Source organism: Haliotis cracherodii, unplaced genomic scaffold, assembly GCF_022045235.1.
Source record: "Haliotis cracherodii isolate W230 unplaced genomic scaffold, xgHalCrac1.p SCAF_3, whole genome shotgun sequence".
NCBI classification, from domain to species: domain Eukaryota; kingdom Metazoa; phylum Mollusca; class Gastropoda; order Lepetellida; family Haliotidae; genus Haliotis; species Haliotis cracherodii.
Genome location: NW_027266286.1, coordinates 52,815,145 through 52,832,966, shown reverse-complemented (window position 1 = coordinate 52,832,966; position 17,822 = coordinate 52,815,145). Strand labels below are relative to the sequence as shown.

General features: G+C 41.6%; 1 protein-coding gene across 1 annotated transcript; it reads left to right on the top strand.

Moving 5' to 3' along the window:
- Positions 1-1,449: 1,449 nt before the first annotated feature.
- LOC139473630 (arginine kinase-like) lies at positions 1,450-8,294 on the top strand. The gene is made up of 6 exons (XM_071256304.1): positions 1,450-1,724; positions 4,035-4,294; positions 4,805-4,953; positions 5,611-5,776; positions 6,516-6,699; positions 7,724-8,294. The coding sequence occupies exons 1-6, from the start codon at positions 1,577-1,579 to the stop codon at positions 7,885-7,887; spliced, it is 1,071 nt and encodes a 356-aa protein (XP_071112405.1). The 5' UTR covers positions 1,450-1,576; the 3' UTR covers positions 7,888-8,294.
- The last annotated feature ends 9,528 nt before the right edge of the window (positions 8,295-17,822 follow it).

Genomic DNA, 17,822 nt, shown 5'->3' with positions numbered 1-17,822 from the left:
TAGAGTTCCTAGTTTCAACAAAACGTGCTATCGTGTCAGTGGATTTATGGTCCATCACTAGATTGTCAGGCGTATACCCTTTGCGAATACCTGGTTTCATCACCGATGTTCAGTGATCCGTTCTTAGAATTGGCACCGCTATTTTGCCTTTTACGCCCAATGAATTCTGCTTCGTCGGATAATCGAGACTGGTTTTTTTTGTCGTTGAAGTTTTGTATATATTTTATGCTTTATATATATATATATATATATCTAAAAGCAGAATGCTACGACCCCCCCCCCCCCCCCCCCACACACACACACACACAAAAAAAACCCCAAAAAAACAAAAACAAACCCAAACACACCTAACAAACAAAAACAACAACAACAAAAACACCCCCAAACAAGGTGAGGTGAAATGGGGGTTTAACGTCGCGTCCAAAATTATTGCACTTATATAGCGACGTGCATGTACGTGTGTGTGTATGTGTGGCTGCTTGTACTAGTCCGGACTGATGCCGATTTAAAGTGCTAGCCCACTGAGATACCATGCCGCAGTTTAACATGAATACCCCACTCAGACACAGTATACTGACTCCGAGCCGACCAGTCCTTGTTTTAGCCCCTTAATGCTGAGCGCCAGACAGGGTAACAACAACTACCGACTTTTAACGTCTTTTAGTACCCCCCTAAACAAAACAAAAAACCAAAATAATAATAATAACAACAACAACAACAACAACAATGATAATAATACAATTCATAATGATAACAAAATAATAATAATAAAATATTCACACAAAAAACACAAATTATCGAGCGTGTCTTATTTGAAATTGTGAAACGCAAAGCGTCCACAACAAACGTAAGTCATCTTAGCAAACCTGTGATCAACGATTCCCCTGGCAAATTCCCCCCAGTAATTGAATAACCCTTTTGGAACCATGCACAAGCGATAACTTTGAGCCTAACATTGAAAGGTTAAAGGGTTAACGGCATAGGCATTCACGCGTATTTACACAGCATGCACTTGCATACTTACTCCTAGGCTTGCATTGTAAAACAGTAATTACAGACTTACTATTATTAGTATTAGACAGCAATAAACGAAGTAGCGTAGCAACACGTGCCTAGAATTGCATGATACACTTTTAGTGTAAGTGATTATATGTCATATTGAACAAGAAGTTAATATCACTGAACTTCAACCAATCGTTATGATACTCACAATGCTTTAATTCTCCACTAAAACCAGCTTACAATGGATGAATATGACATAATTTGGTCCGTGATTATCTGAAATACCACACGAGAGATTTTCGTGTTGCCTTCATAATCCGTTCGACACTGAGCGGACCTTGTTCAAACATGACCTCAGCTGGCTATGGCGACCGTCTGTTTACCAAACTGCCATGTAACGACGTATCCCATTGGCTGAAATGTTATCTGAAACTTCAATTCAGGACGTATGTGGGATCCCAAACCGTTGTGAACACATATATAGACCTGTCCTGTTGGTTCACCCAACCAATTCGTTTCAGGTGCATTTTATTATTTCCGTATCGTTAGGTTTAAACAAATTTAACACATCATCATGTCTGTTGAAGAACTCTGGAATAAGCTGAAGACTGCCGTCGGGTGTAAATCTCTGTTAAAAAAACACTTAACCGAAGAAAGGTATAAGACTTTGAAGGGCAAGAAAACTGCATTCGGGGGAACTTTAGCGGACTGTATACGTTCTGGTAAGTGTTTTTTGTGATATTTGCTCGTTTACAAGAATAGCAAACTAAGACCACTCACACAGGGCTATTATTGATTACTTTGTCATTGCGTGCCCTTGCCGACTCGAGATGTGTATTTCAGAAGATATATTGTAATTTTTATTCATAATGCACCATATCTGTAAATTAGTGGGGTTAAAAATAAAATGAATACCAATTAAAACAGGTATGTTTTATTTCCTTAAAGAAATAAGAAATACCTCGGTGAGGACAAGACGCCATTTTAAGTCTGAGTTACATCGAAACAAAATGTAATCTGATCCCCCACATAAGCATATTACCATGCAACAATCTTTGTGTGTAATTGATTTGTGTGTAAATAAATGGTTGAAGTTGTTTAAAATTAAATAGGAGTTAAACTGACTGCAAAAGTTCCATGCAGTTGTATTTTCTCCTTGACCTCATTGGATTTGACCTAGTGGTAGGCAGATGAGGGACGAGTCTGGAAAAGGGTACTGTTTGTTTCGAGAGATGGACATGTGAAAGAATGACAATAGTGTTACCTCATTTGTGCTGATACAACAGTTTCACACTAATAATCAATATATATGTATATGTAAATATATACATAATATATACTTAAGCAAATAAACCATCTCTCTCTCTCCCTCTCTCTCTCTCTACTTAATATATATATTTATATGTATATATTTATTTATATATATATTTATTTATTGTTTATATTATCGAAAATATGAAACCTGTTTCTGACAACGTGCGCATAGCAGTCCTAGGGTAGCCATTGTCGCCACGGTGTAAACTTCCGTCATCCCACGTGAATATAAACAACACGTTTACAACGATTGAATGATTGAGCACTTATCATAATATAAGTATGTATTCATATATGTGTATTCGGGAGCCTTTTTTCACGTATAATTAAACGTTAAAACGTCGTTGACTCTACACAAATGACCTAGCACACGACCTAGCTTCATTTAATTTCTAAAACCCACGTCACATTTAAATCAACTGGAGTATGACCGCATTGTGCTGCAGCCAGTGTTTTACAAAATAAACAATCAAAGTTTATACAGTGCTATTGAAAAGTTAATGGGAATAATAATAAGACGTTTCTTACCAGCTATATACTTTTACATATGCATGTTATAAGTAATCTGTATGTGTATGTATGTGTATACATTCATAGACGGACAAAGTGATGATTCGTGCACACTTTATTGTAGCGTTTAGTAGTTGGTATTGGTGTTTTTTAAATTTTTTTGGTTGTGGGAGCGGGGGTGTTACAGGCACCTCTACACAGGGGAATACTAGCACTTAAATCAATCAGTATTATGGTTCATCGATCACTAAACAGGCCTAGTCACAACAAGGTGCGGTGTGAGGTGGTAACCAGACTGTAACCTTAATTTTAGCTTCACGTTAACAATATTCGCGGTTAATCTATCGTTAGTGAAATAATGTTAGGCGACAGTCCTTTTTAAATCCTTATTCTCCTTTTGTGAAGAACATGAGTCATTGTTGCCACATTCAACAGATATAGAGATTTATGGTTATAAATCATACTATCTCACAAAGGGTACAATGCGGGTGTTGCCAATATGGCTGACTGTATAAAGGTCGAACAAGGACGTAGTATATTCCGCTGACCTGGCTGATTCGATATTCCCGATACACAGACACTGAAGGTTGTAGATAGGCAGATTGATAAGAAGGGACCGGCGTATATTAACATAGGTAGGTAGGTAGATAGATAAGCAGATACATAGATAGATAGGGATATGTAAAGGTATATATGGCTGAGTGTGGTTATGTGAGGTGATGTGTGGTTGTGTGTGGCAGACAGACAGACAGACAGACAGAGTGATACATAGCTTTCTGTACGCATTATAACTCGCAATGGCGTGATACAGGATATCTTATCTGCTGATATCGCAGTGCTATGTAGTGAGAGGTGAAACCCACGAGCACAGGTATGGTGCTGACAAACCTTGAAACATAATCGGGGCGAACCGGGATACAATCATAGGTATCTGGCGTGCCCAAGGGACGCAACTCTGCACAGCGAATCGCGGCGCCTTAGACGACTGGGCCACCCGTGCCGCCGCACAATGTAAGAACTGATTATTACCATGAAAGTTGTAACAAATGTTGTGAAAATCGATCGACTAAAAAGATCAGTCTGGTGTCCCCCGCCGTGATATTGCCGGAATATTGCTAAAAGCGGCGTAAATCCATAGTCACTCAATCTTTCCTTGACATTGTATGACCTTGACAGGAAGCTTAAACATATGCCTGTCTGTCCTTTAGGATGCGAAAACCTCGACAGCGGTGTCGGCATCTACGCCTCCGACCCCCAGGCATACACTGTCTTCGCTGACGTCCTTGACGCTGTCATCAAGGACTACCACAAGGTCGATACACTTAATCACCCTGAACCTGACTTTGGGGACATAACAAAACTCGGCTTCTCTGACCTTGACCCTTCTGGTAACTTCATCATATCCACCAGAGTGAGGGTGGGCAGGAGCCATGACAGCTATGGCTTCCCTCCAGTCATCACCAAAGAGGTAGCCAATAATATAACAACTCGTAATCGATAGATAACTTTCAGATAATTGTTGTCTTCGGAGACATTTAGACAAGTGGTGTCTGCTATAAATTCAGCCAAATGGCGAGTATTACAAGATTGAACTATATTTCATCAGCTGGAAGATTAGGCAATAAATGCTGTCTGCTGTCTGCTGTCTGCTGCAGGATTCAGCCTCATATCGTCTGTTGCGAGATCTAGAAAAATGTCGTCCAAAGCAAAATTCATAATTATGAATGTCATCTGCTGCAAGAATCATAGTTATAAATGTCGTCTGCTGCAAGATTCGTGTAAATGTCGTCTACTTCACGAAACATGTAAATGTCGTCTGCTTCAAGAATCCGGAAAATATCGTCTGTTGCAAGTTTCAGGTAGATCCCATCCGTTGCGATTTTGAGACATTGAAGCGTAACGATAGATCGTTGGATTCCTGTATTTGCTCCGGCCATGCCTGCTGTAAAATCCACTAATAGTTGCCTTATTAATTTAGCAACGTCTGGCGATGGAGGCAGCGACTGTGTCCGCCCTGGATAAGCTGAAGGGAGAGCTGGCCGGCACGTACTACCCCCTCACTGGCATGACGAGGGATATACAGAAGAAGCTGATGGACGATCACTTCCTCTTTAACGACAGCGACAGGTGAGGGCATCATATTAGGTATTCACAACAACAAACAAGTACTAACTCGAAGCAGATTTCGCACTGCTGTGAATCGAATGTGTCGGCCATCTCCCATTTTGCACACATGACCCTAAACAAGGAGTCGTTTTTTCTCTCCAAGAAGAACCACTGATGGAAGGGAAGACTCGTTGGAAGATGATGTTATATATATATATATATACGTCCAATTTATGCCACATGGTTCTCCGTGAAATATGTAGCAATATAAACTGCAAAAGAAAGTATACATTTGAAAATTGGATTTGACCAAAAGATTGCAAGTTATTGAAACATCACTACCTCAAAACAGTGGCCGGAGCACTGCACACCTTAGGTCCAAAACACAACTTTGATATCCGTCTCAAGTACACCACCATCAAACAGCCATTTTGTGTTTGTTTCATTTTTAGCCACCAACTGACATGGGTGTATACTTTCTTTTGCCCAGCAGTTTATTTCCTTCCGGCTTGGTCCAGACAGAGACCATATCTCTGGTCCAGGTTACGATCCATGATGTCAGCACCATGCTGTGTTAGTTATAGTCGTGGTAAACGTTGGCTGACACGCCATGACAACTAAAACAACGATCAAATCCCAATAAACCCAATTCCCTGACTCACTGTTTCTGTGTTCTAGGTTTCTCCGTGACGCCGGTGGCTACAAAGACTGGCCCTCTGGCAGAGGCATCTACTTCAACCATGCCAAGAACTTCCTGGTGTGGGTGAACGAGGAGGACCATCTGAGATTCATCTCCATGCAAATGGGAGGCAACCTTGGAGAAGTCTACAGCAGGCTGGTCAAGGTCAGTCAGATCACATGCAGTCTATTTGTCAAACAATCGGTTCATTTGACATCACCAATACCCTTGCCGTAGCACGAATTGATGCAAAATATATTGACTCTTGATGCGTATAGATCTCAACCAATGTTTGAGTTAAAGATCAGATGATACTGAACAGATGTGTCTAAAACTAGAGAGACTGCAGCATGAAGAAGGATTCTGGTCCATGATCTTGTGTACTACTACCTTGTTTGTTTGTTGTTTAACGCCGCACACAGCAATATTCCAGCTATATGACGGCGGTCTGTATATAATCGAGTCTGGACCAGACAAACTAGTGATTGACATCATGAGCATCGATCCACGCAATTTGGATACGATGACATGCATCAACCAAGTCAGCGAGCCTGACTACCCGATCCCGTTAGTCGCCTTTTACGGCAAACATGGGTTGCTGAAGATCTATCCTATCCCGGATCTTCACGGGTCTGTACTGTTTACCAAGCGCAGCATAATTCCCAAAGGATCACTGTGCACTGTAGCTGTCTTATAAGGCACTGGGAGGTTTACGGTCACATTACCTTTCATCCTTTCTGTACCCATTTACTTCTGACTGCGTCTGTCAAAGTCAAATTCAACAAAGGCATTTACACTACTGAGACATCAAATGCATCATGCATACATATTCTGCTGCGTAACCTGGCAGACTCTAGAGTCCTTAAACCCAAGACCACCTTTATATGGACACTATCTCTCACAGGCCATCCGTGCAATGGAGTCCAGCGGTCTGTCATTCGCCAAGCGTAAGGGTCTGGGCTACCTGACGTTCTGTCCCTCCAACCTGGGCACCACCCTGCGTGCGTCCGTCCACATCAAGATCCCCAAACTTGCCTCCTCGGCGGAGTTCAAGGCCTTCTGTGATCGCTACAACATTCAGGCTAGAGGTAAGACTGCCGAGATTGGAGTTATCATTCCGGATAGACGCATCCACAGCAAAATGAGATGGCAAACATATTTGTAGGATTGCAATCGAACAGTCATGTCACGAACGGGTGTAGCAAGGGCAAAGGATACCACAATGTCTTCAGTAAACTACGTTTATTACGATTTTAGTTCGTTATAACCGTAGTTCATTATAAACACACATACAGCGTATATACAACAAATGGACGGGGACAAATACATACAGTTCGTTATATCCGTCAGTTCGTAATAAGTGTGTTCGTTATAACCGTAGTTCAATCAAGATGTAGTACTGCTGTTATGTGCAGACACGGGATTCCTTTGTGGCATGCGTAGACCACGTGTTACCTTAGGTCTTCAAGCCTTTGTTATGACTCGATGGCGATCTTTAAGTTAACCTGTCGGCTGGCGAGGGAGTGTGGTTCGGGGATAGAATAGCTAGATCAGCAATACAGATCTCGCATTGGTTCATAATGCAGTGCTGTCAAGTGCCGCAATTTGCTGTGCAAAGTTTCTTCCTGCTTTTTGTAGGACACATGTTCACCTATGAAGACGATTGTTTCAGTTGCTTAGTCGTGGGACCGCCTCCCTGGTCTAGTGGTGTGGCGTCCGCCCCACGAGCGGAAGGTCCGGGGTTCGATCCCCGGCCGCGTAATATCAAAAGACGTTAAAAAATTGTAATTGTTGTTACCATGTCTGGCGCTCGGCATTAAGGGGCTAAAACACGGACTGGTCGGCTAGGAGTCAGTATACTGTGTCTGGGTGGGGTATTCGTGTTAAACTGCGGCATGGTATCTCAATGGGTTTGCACTATAAATCGGCATCAGTACAAGCAGCCACAAACACACACGAACACTCACGTGTATGCACGTCGCTATATAAGTGCAAAAATCTTGGACGCGACGTTAAACCCAATTCCATCTCACCTCACCTGATTTGTTGTGTGTTCTTCAAGTTTTAGGAAGCCGTCAAATCTAAAATATGGAAGATAATTTCACTTTTTAGGTATCCACGGTGAGCACACCGAGAGCGTTGGGGGCGTCTACGACATCTCAAACAAACGTCGTCTTGGTCTGACGGAGTTCGAAGCCGTTCAGGAGATGAGACGAGGCGTTGAGGCCTGCATTGCGGAAGAGAAGAAACTGGGAGGGCGCAGGAAGTGGTGGTAACGCCCCTGGCGGAAGTCAATTAGGTAGCAGACGACAGTCAAACATGTGAGGCAGACGACATCAGGAAGGACCCAAACATTTCCATCCATGCTACATCTTTGCATTAAAAACCACCAGACATTCATAGCTGCCGTTGCGTAAAGCCTAATTAGATCAACCATGACGTACTTTGACGAGTTGGTAACAGGAGAGCATCATTGCTTTTGCATCATGTCTGTATAGTCGATATATAGAAGCATTTGAAAGACTAGTCGGATATCTGTGATCTCATTAGTCAGGAGATTTGGACAAGATACTATTTCAGATGTTTTCTGCAGACTAGTTTCGGGCGCTTTCACCCCAATCCATGGGGGCTGTGATATGTGTGACAGAAAATAATATTTTACGTAATACAAATAAAGTGTTATTTTACGACACATGCTCTTCATGTTGTGTATTATCGTTGTAGACTGCAGGCCAATTAAAAGTATACACCCATGTTTGATGGTGGGTAAAAATGAGTGTGTAAGGTTTTACGTCGCTTACAGGAATAACGCATCAATATCACGGCGGGGACCATTCGTGACCAACTCGTGTTATTCCGGGACAAGCCGAATAGCGGTTACGGAAAGAGGCGAGTGGTGACGAATGGGCGGGGACACCAGAAATGGGCTTCACACATTCACGGGTCTTCGGCGTGATGAGCGAACGCTTTAAAACATTGGGCTACCCCGTAGTCCAGCTAAGACTGAAACAAAAAGAAATAGTTATTCGATGGGGATCTATTTGAAACAGGTACAACGGTTGTATTTTGACATTAAGTTTGCAGTGTTTCTGCGAGCCTCGGTTGTTTGTTGTTTAACGCCGCACTCAGGAATATTCCAGCTTTGTGACGGCGGTCTGTAAATAATTGAGTCTGGACCAGACAACCCAGTGTTCGATATAATGAGCATCGCAATTGGGATACGGTGACATGCATCAACCAGTCAACGAGCCTGACCACCCGATCCTGTTAGTCGCCTCTTAAGACAAGCATAGTCGCCTCTTTCGACAAACATGAGTTGCTGAAACCTATTCTAACCCGGATCTTCAAGGACTCTTTGAGCCGAGAACCGTTTTGATAATGTTCGTACTTTTTTTGGTCAAAGCCAATTTTCAAGCACATACTTTCCCTACCTGAAAATAGACATGGATAGGGGTGGTGTTTAACTCCGCTTGAACAGCGTACATCACGACGCGTTGAACTTTGTAAGGAAACTTTGTAAGTGAATGAATCTTGTTAAACGCTGCAGTCACTATGTCTAGTTATAAATATCATGGCGGTCTGCAAATAAAGAGACCGGTCCTCATCCGTCTAGTCTTCCCATAGACATGGGATTGACATTAAGAGGAAGGTGTGAGTGAGTGAGTTGGACAGTATTACAGTTAAATCACTGTGTGTCAGCTTAATGTGGGAGGAAAGCCCGAAGTGATGCAGGTCTCAGACGTTTACCACTTCGGGGAAACCCACGAGCACGGGTATGGTGCTGACAAACCTAGAAACATAATCAGGGCGAACCGGGATTCGAACCCACAATCATAGGTTTCTGGCGTGCCCAAGGGACGCAACTCTGCACAGCGAATCGCGGCGCCTTAGACGACAGGGCCACCCGTGCCCCCTAAGAGGAAGGTAGTCTACTGTGGAAGTGTTTAATCCTCAAGTCGAAGAACTAAAGTCAGACACCATTGTGTCGAACTTTCGGTTGTCTCGAAGTAAAACTTTGGTCCCTGCGCGTGCCTTATTTCTTCGTCATTTTCGGTTGTGTCGAATTCCGGATAACTCGAAGCATTTACGGAGGTCACTTCAACTTCGACACAACGGTGTTAGGCAGTAGTTCAGTTCCCCATATGCATACAATTTGTAAAGCCCATTCTCTGTGTCCCACGTCGTGATATTGTATGTTGTTTAAGGGGTGTTACACAAGAGTTACTCGCTCACACAGTAAGGGAAAAAGATAATCTAACCCGAGTGAGTGAGTGAGGTTTTACGCCGCTTTTAGCAATTTTCTAGCAATATCACGGCGAGGGACTTCACACATTGTACCCATGTCGGGAATCGAAAACGGGTCCTCGGCGTGACGATCGAACGCTTTAACCACTAGGCTACCCGACCGCCCCTCATAATCTCACCCGAACGTAGTCTAAAATCAAATATATTAACACATGTACAAAAGCTTTAAACTCCCAGGTAAAATAATCCTTTCAACGTTTTCATCTTGTAAACAGTAATAACCAGTGTCGCGGGAGTAAAAAGGACAGCTAACCTGGTTCGGTGGCATAGACAAGTGATGTCATTTGATTGTGATGTTATGTAACGATGACGTCATAATGGTCCACAAAGCATTGTGTTCGATTCCATAGAAGCGATATCTATACGATATCGCCTGATGTCCCCCAAGCATATCTCCTGTGGAAGCAAGTTGTGGACGATAAAATACGTTATCATTACCCGTTAAAAAATCTAAATATCTCATTGGCAATGCTGTATATCTTTATATAGTACTGTAAAAATCCACACAAGTCGGCTGGATATGATGACGTCATTGTTTTTGATGTGACGTCACTTGCTTGTTTCAGCGAAATAAGTCTTAGAAGCTTGAGATCTTGAAATTTATAAATTGGTTTATATGTGTCAATAGTGAGGTGTACGGGATTTTACGAGGTGAACGTTCTTGTACCCTCAGTTAACAAGCCCATTCACCTCGTAAAATCCCATACACCTGCAAGGCACACATCCAACTCAAAATTATTATTGCACCATCTAGCGGTATGTCCTGTTTGAACTTCAAAAGCGTTACACCGTACTCACAAGGGCCAATATATATGGAGAGAACCAGTTGTGACATGTAAGTATACCCAAGAGTCTTGTAATCAGGAATAGAATGAAATACGTAAAGTTGTCTAGCCAGCGTTAATTATAATGTGTGACTGAAAGAGGTGTCACATGTCAAAATCACTTGACAGTTCCACGTCCTTGTTCGGGTTGATAAGAGTGCTCATTGGCCTTCTCCAGAGGACGTAGCAAGGACAGTCAATGACTAGCCCGCTAGCTATATTTAACGCCACAACTCGGTGTACCTACCTACAGGTCAGATCTCGTATCACAGGGCGACTGACACAGTTTTATACACCGGCAAGTTGAACCGGCGTGTGATAAATGTTCAGTAATTGATATTGTAGTGGTCGTGAATTTAATATATTGTAGCGTTCCTGTTTTTCTACGTGAGGTGTTGTTGAGAATGCGTAACCATTTTTGATTCGAGACATCACATAAATTATTATATTTCATTTTGAAACTTTTTTTTTTAACTGTATTTCAATGATATTTCGGCTTATTAGCTGAGTTTGAGAAGGTTTAAAGTGACTATTGACTACTTAGGCGAAACACAAAAGCATGTCCAAGGTTTGATATCGGTGCTATTCTGGGGTTCGAACGCACAAAAGGAGGGTTGCCTCTTCTTCCACGACCGCGGTAATGCTTGCATACGAGAGATGTAAACCTAAAACGGCTGTCTATGGTCGACTATTATTTCAACGTAGACCAAGGGACAATATACCAGCAAACAAAATACGATTGTTGAGCGATTTTCTGGTTGTACGCGAATAAGGCAGAGGTAAAAAGTATTGACGGTGTTTAACCCCCAAGTGTCAAAGTAGATGTCATCAACGTCACAAACAGACACGATTTCAAAAAACATACATTTAAAATTTATAATTTCATATTTTAAAAAAAATCGCGGAGATATAATATTATAAAGGCTATTTTACATCGTGTGCATAGGATTGCCCAGTTTTATTTGAACAATCTTTGCCCCTACGGCCAAGACATGACGGTCTGACGCATCATGTCTTGCAGAAAGCTGAGGTAATCAATCACGTCCACCGACGGGATCCGAACAAGAGGGCAACCGCACGTACCACAAGCTTGTCTTAAACTAAACTGAACACGTTATGGGCATTTTCTTACAAGATCCCAGCCAATGTGCTGATTAATCAATATTCATGGACCCACTCCCTATAAAGAGGAGGATATACGACCATAGCTAATCTTCTAGGCTGGACATATCCTGTCGTCTTATAAATTACATCCTAGCCACAGAATTGATCTTGTGCTCATAGTATTTCGTCATACTGAATGTTTGTGTTCAAAATTACAGAGACCGATCTTACTAACAGAAGTCTGAAAATTGCTTTGTCAGTTGGTAGAGGGATTACCCAACGCACACGTTGCTCAGCGCTGTCAAATATGTTCCCATTTGGCTCCGTCCGGGGAACAATGTATTTTCAGCCAAACTACGATGTGACGACAAGGCTGGGATCTCAATGGAGGATTGCAATCTGTGCGAAGGAACAAGCGGGTTATCCTGACCTAGCCATTGGGGGTCATACCTGTCGGAACGATTATTGACATAAGTTCGCCTTACCATATTTACTCTGGAGTGGGAGACGTGGCTTGGCGAAGGGGTCAGGTATGGTTTCGCACTCAGAGGAAGACAGGAAGGCTGACATGACCTTGGAGAGAGAGAGAGAGAGAGAGAGAGAGAGAGAGAGAGAGAGAGAGAGAGAGAGAGAGAGAGAGAGAGAGAGAGAGAGAGAGAGAGAGAGAGAGAGAGAGAGAGTGTGTGTGTGTGTGCGTGCCGACCAGAGTAACAAGTATAGGTTTGGTTATGACATGAGAGAGAGAGAGAGAGAGAGAGAGAGAGAGAGAGAGAGAGAGAGAGAGAGAGAGAGAGTGTGTGTGTGTGTGTGCGTGCCGACCAGAGTAACAAGTATAGGTTTGGTTATGACATGGCCGAGGATCCAGGGATCAAACCACAGACCCTGTGCTCTCCAGCCAGACCCTCTATCCACTAGACTATGGAGGCAGTCTTCTTCATTTTTATACTTGGTGACAATACAATGATCTGGAAGTGAGAGCTGGCAGGAATGAAAATCTAATCATATTCTGTGGCAAAGGGGTATAGACATGTCATGCATCTGAACATTAACACAAAATACAAATCAAACTAAATGATACTTGAATAATATTTATCTATTTTTAATATTAATAAATTCTTATGTTACATGATCACAATAAAAAAACAAATATATATTTCACAGAAACATACTTCATCAACCATCACGGAATACTGACTCACACACTAAATAAGTAACACACTGTATACCAGATATAACAGATACTCTCAACTGTTGTGTGACAAATAACACATCAAAAATAAAATGACATGAAAGGAATACCCAATAACTAACAGCTGGACACAAAAAAAGGTACAGCCATCGTCTCAGCCACACTTCCTCCCAGGCAAGATCCATCCTCCAAGCACATGAGTCTCTACCATGTGTTGTAGAACATACTGGGTGATCTGACAGTTCTGGAGCTCACATGTGGAATGGGAGAAACCCCAGTTTGGAAGAGGTTGAATAATACTTAAAAGCATCTCTAGATATCTAGCTTTTCTACATACAGTAAAACCTTGATAACCCAGACATTACTGTTGACAATGAATTAAGATGATTATCAATGTCTGGCTTAATGAATCATGTATCTTTAATAATATTGGCATCCCCCCAACAATAACAATCTGGGAAAGGGGTTTCCAAACTAACAGGTCCAGATTAACGAGGTCTCACTGTGCTTTGTGATATATCCAAAACAGGGTCCAGATTAACGAGGTCTCACTTTACTTGGTGATATATCCCAGACAGGGTCCGGATTAACGAGGTCCCACTGTACTTAGTTATATATCCCGAACGGTCCGGATTAACAAGGTCTCACTGTACTTGGTGCTACATGTATATCCAAAACAGGGTCCAGATTAACAAGGTTACACTGTACTTGGTGATATATCCCTAACAGGGTCCAGATTAACGAGGTCCAACTGTTCTTGATGATATATCCCAAACATAAACATTGTCAGAACTCATATGAAATTCCCAGAAAACCTCTTCATGAAAAAGAAAAACTGATGATTTTGGAAAAATATATCCATTATAGTGGATTATACAGCGTTGTCATAACAATAATACTACAGGCCATGTTATCATCTGGAAATACTAACTTGACCATGTAACTGTGATATGCATTGATAAGACTCTGTCAGCTTCTAAGGCCTGTGGATGACATGTGATTCATCAGTAATATTCAAAGTCCTTTCTTTCAATCTTTCACTGTACGCATTTCTTCCGATCTATCTGTTTGATCTTCAGTCAGAGAGAGATTACAACATGAAAGAGGGGAGCTTGCCATGTATGTGGAAGTTGTCCCAACTGTATATCAACCTGGTGATGTAAGACAGATCAACAGATTCAGCGCCAGCTTTAGTACACATGGCTCTATACAACATGCTCCACCTGCTATTACTTAGCAAGGCCAAACCAGTGTATTTCTTGTTGATTGGCCAATCCTGTCCTAACTGTTGTAATCCGTAAGCAAAAATGTTTTGTTTGATTGACATAATTTCAGCATTTCTTGTAGGATATATTTTTCAGGAAATAACCCTAATCCAGTAAAGAATGCTTGATTCTGATTTGTCAAAATAGGAGTAAAATCAGGTTTCAAATTCAATTTGATACCTCTAAATTTACATGCCTTTTCACACAAATATCTTGCGTATTATATCGAAACATTGATTGATCCATAACCTACACTAAAGTGCTTGTTCCAAATTAAAAATGAGGTATCTAATCTGGAGTTGGATGACCTCAAATATCAAAACATCTTACATTCAACACTCTTATTTTACCTCCTGTATCATGTGTGGAATACTGTTAACTCGGTGAACAAGAAACAAATATGTCAGGCTTAAATAGAAGAAATAATATTTTGATTAAATTCAAGATCACAGACCAATCATTCTGACCAGTTGATTGAGAAGAGTTACAAGTACAAGTCACAAGCTGTTCATGTGTGAAGAACAAATGCTTCAATGTTGATGTCTCAGCAGACCTTGCTTCATCACACCTAATTCCATATTTTGTTACAATAATATCACATGCACATATAAAACAATACACATAATCATAAACCGATAACAATACTGCAGTAGGACATCACACTATTACAAGGAAGTATGTAAAAGACTTCTATAGATATCCTGCGATAAACTCCTCCACTCTGGTGCCCTGAGCTGCAACTAATGGCATACATGTATATATATATACACTGGATGAAGTGTTCACTTGTCAAACTACTGGGACATCCAGCTGAACACATGCTCTACAGTTTCTCCATGTAAACTTGAGTGAGTGAGTGAGTGAGTGAGTGAGTGAGTGAGTGAGTGAGTTATATCACGGCGTGTCAGCTTAATGTGGGAGGCAAGCCCGAAGTGATGCAGGTCTCAGACATTTACCACTTCAGGAAAACCCACGAGCACGGGTATGGTGCTGACAAACCTAGAAACATAATCGGGGCGAACTGGGATTCGAACCCACAATCACAGGTTTTTGGCGTGCCCAAGGGACGCAACTCTGCAAAGTGAATCGTGGGGCATTCGATGACTGGGCCATCAATTCCCTTGTGAGTGAAAAGTATTTCAGTTGGAATTATTACAGAGCAAAGCCCAAACTCCCACACAGTAGATGTTGACCTTTGTTTAAACAAATGAGCAACGTCGGGTAACAGACCAAGGTTCATAATCTGTGTGAATCTGGGATTCAAATCTATGACCAGCAAATCCTGGCACAACAAAGGGGCACAACTCTACACTGACCCTTATGACTTCACTTTCAGTATTTCAATTTGATGCATGATATGCATGCATGATCACATTGACAAGCAATCTTACTGGGAGACTTAATAACAGGTCTACTGACTTTTTAGCATACCTCCTTCCAAACCTCCACGCGGAATGAACGAAATTTGTAACCATGACGACTGGAAACAGTAATGTTTTTGTTTAGCCTCAAACATGCAGTTCAAAGATAATTAACATACTGTTCTTAAAATTAAAGTTTATGCCCACAAATATTTAACGGTGTCTGAAGGGAAGTGACAATCTTTGGTCCACAATGTTCCACAATGATATGTACAGAAGTGACACTAGGCCACTAAACTTGGCAGAGCTTCAAATTAGCTGCGTATTTGTAAAAATTATGCAAAATAAATCACCATTATCCAGTTCATTTGGAGCTGCTTGCATTCAAATATGAATGAGAAAGTTTAAATCATTAACAGTTTGAGAACACTCAGCGTTTTTCGCAAATGTATCCTTTTTCAATTTGTGTACCTGGTTTCGTTACCATGTTTACAGTTCTCTATGTACAGGCCTCACACATGAAGTCTCCTGCAGTGAATAATGCTTCAAGAAGGCAGTCCATCTCCCTATTGGTAATTAGACATCATGATCACGGTTTTGAGTTCATGCGACATATTACACACTGCGGGCGGTAAACAAACCGAAGTCGTCCAAAACAGCTTTTAAAGCAGATATATTTAAAAAAATGTCTATTCGTTGGTGTAGAAATACCCAGTACTCTGGACCCAAGAGAGTTACATAAAGTATTGAATACACAAAGAAAACACCCAGTGTGAATGATTATTTGGGAGTAAATACTCCAAGGCTGCAATGAGCTGGATGCCTGTGTAGCGGCCATAAAATTTCCGAGTCCCGTGATGGGATTCGAACCACGGACCTTCTGACCGAGGTCGGACACCATGTCCACATGACCAAAGAGGTTAACCCCATGAGCAAGCTGACAAGGTAAGGTGGGATGACTTTATCAGAGGAGTTTTTATTACCATTGCTCACCTTTCCTTGTAATCAATGTTTAAAGAAGAACCAACAACTGTAACATGCATCTAACAATGATCAACTCATGCCGACGAAATAGTGAACAAAATAGTTTATAATTATAAAACATATTTTACTCTATGCAACAGTTCAAGATGCAGAAACCCTGGCTTTGTATGAGAAAACCAGAAGTGTCATCTGAGAGTATCTTACTCTATCTGTTTTACTGACAAATTGGTCCCATATTTAGTGAACGAGACCCGGGTTCGATTCGCCACATGGGTGCTAAGTGTGAAGCCCACTTGTGGTTTCCCCCACCTTGATACTGCTGGAATTTGTTAAAAGCCATACTCACTCACGCACTAATGTGCCCAAAGAATGCAACTCTGCACAGCAAATTGCGGTGCCTTAAATGACTGGGTCACCCATGCTTCCCCCATGTTCAGAAGAACCTTGATGTGGTCATGCACCAGTCACTTATTGCTAAGTTCAGTGAAAGGTCTACGATGCAAATTGTTACTGATATTAACAATATTTTCGAAAGCTAGCATGAGGTGGAATGACCATGTGAAAGGAACTGAATGACATGGTGTGCTTATGGTCACATACTAAAAGCTAATATCACAATCTTTCTCGGGAACATTCCCTGTTGATTAAATTTGCCCTAAGGTGATGTCATATGAGTCACTACGAGGTCACTTTATGTCACTACAAGGTCACCTCGAGTCACTATGATGTCACCTTGAGTCACTAAGAGTTCGCCTTGAATCACTATGATGTCACCTTCAGTCACTTTGATGTCACCCAAGCTGTCAGCTTGAAGGTCACCTGTGATCTGGCTTGTCAATGAGGAATGGAGCAACTGATGAGTAGGATGAGATACAGCTGGTCAGAGCCAGAGCAGTGTCAAGACTATGGACAAACATGTGCAATGAAGCTCATCACAAATGTTGAAATAATTCACAATAAGAACTCACTTAAAATTACATTTGTCCAGTGTTGCTACTGTTTCATAAGGCTGAGAGATGTAACCTTGGTTATAGCAGGTAATGCCACCTTGATCGCCACCAGTGATCATGAACAATACCACTATGATTGCCACCAACATTGGTCATGAACAATACCACAATGATCGCCACCAACGATGGTCATGAGCAATACCACTATGATTGCCACCAACGATGGTCA

Coding starts and splice junctions, on each gene's coding strand:
- LOC139473630 (XM_071256304.1), top strand. CDS start 1,577: ATGTCTGTTGAAGAACTCTGGAATAAGCTGAAGACTGCCGTCGGGTGT. Junction 1,725..4,034: donor AGCGGACTGTATACGTTCTG/GTAAGTGTTTTT, acceptor TCTGTCCTTTAG/GATGCGAAAACCTCGACAGC. Junction 4,954..5,610: donor CTCTTTAACGACAGCGACAG/GTGAGGGCATCA, acceptor TCTGTGTTCTAG/GTTTCTCCGTGACGCCGGTG.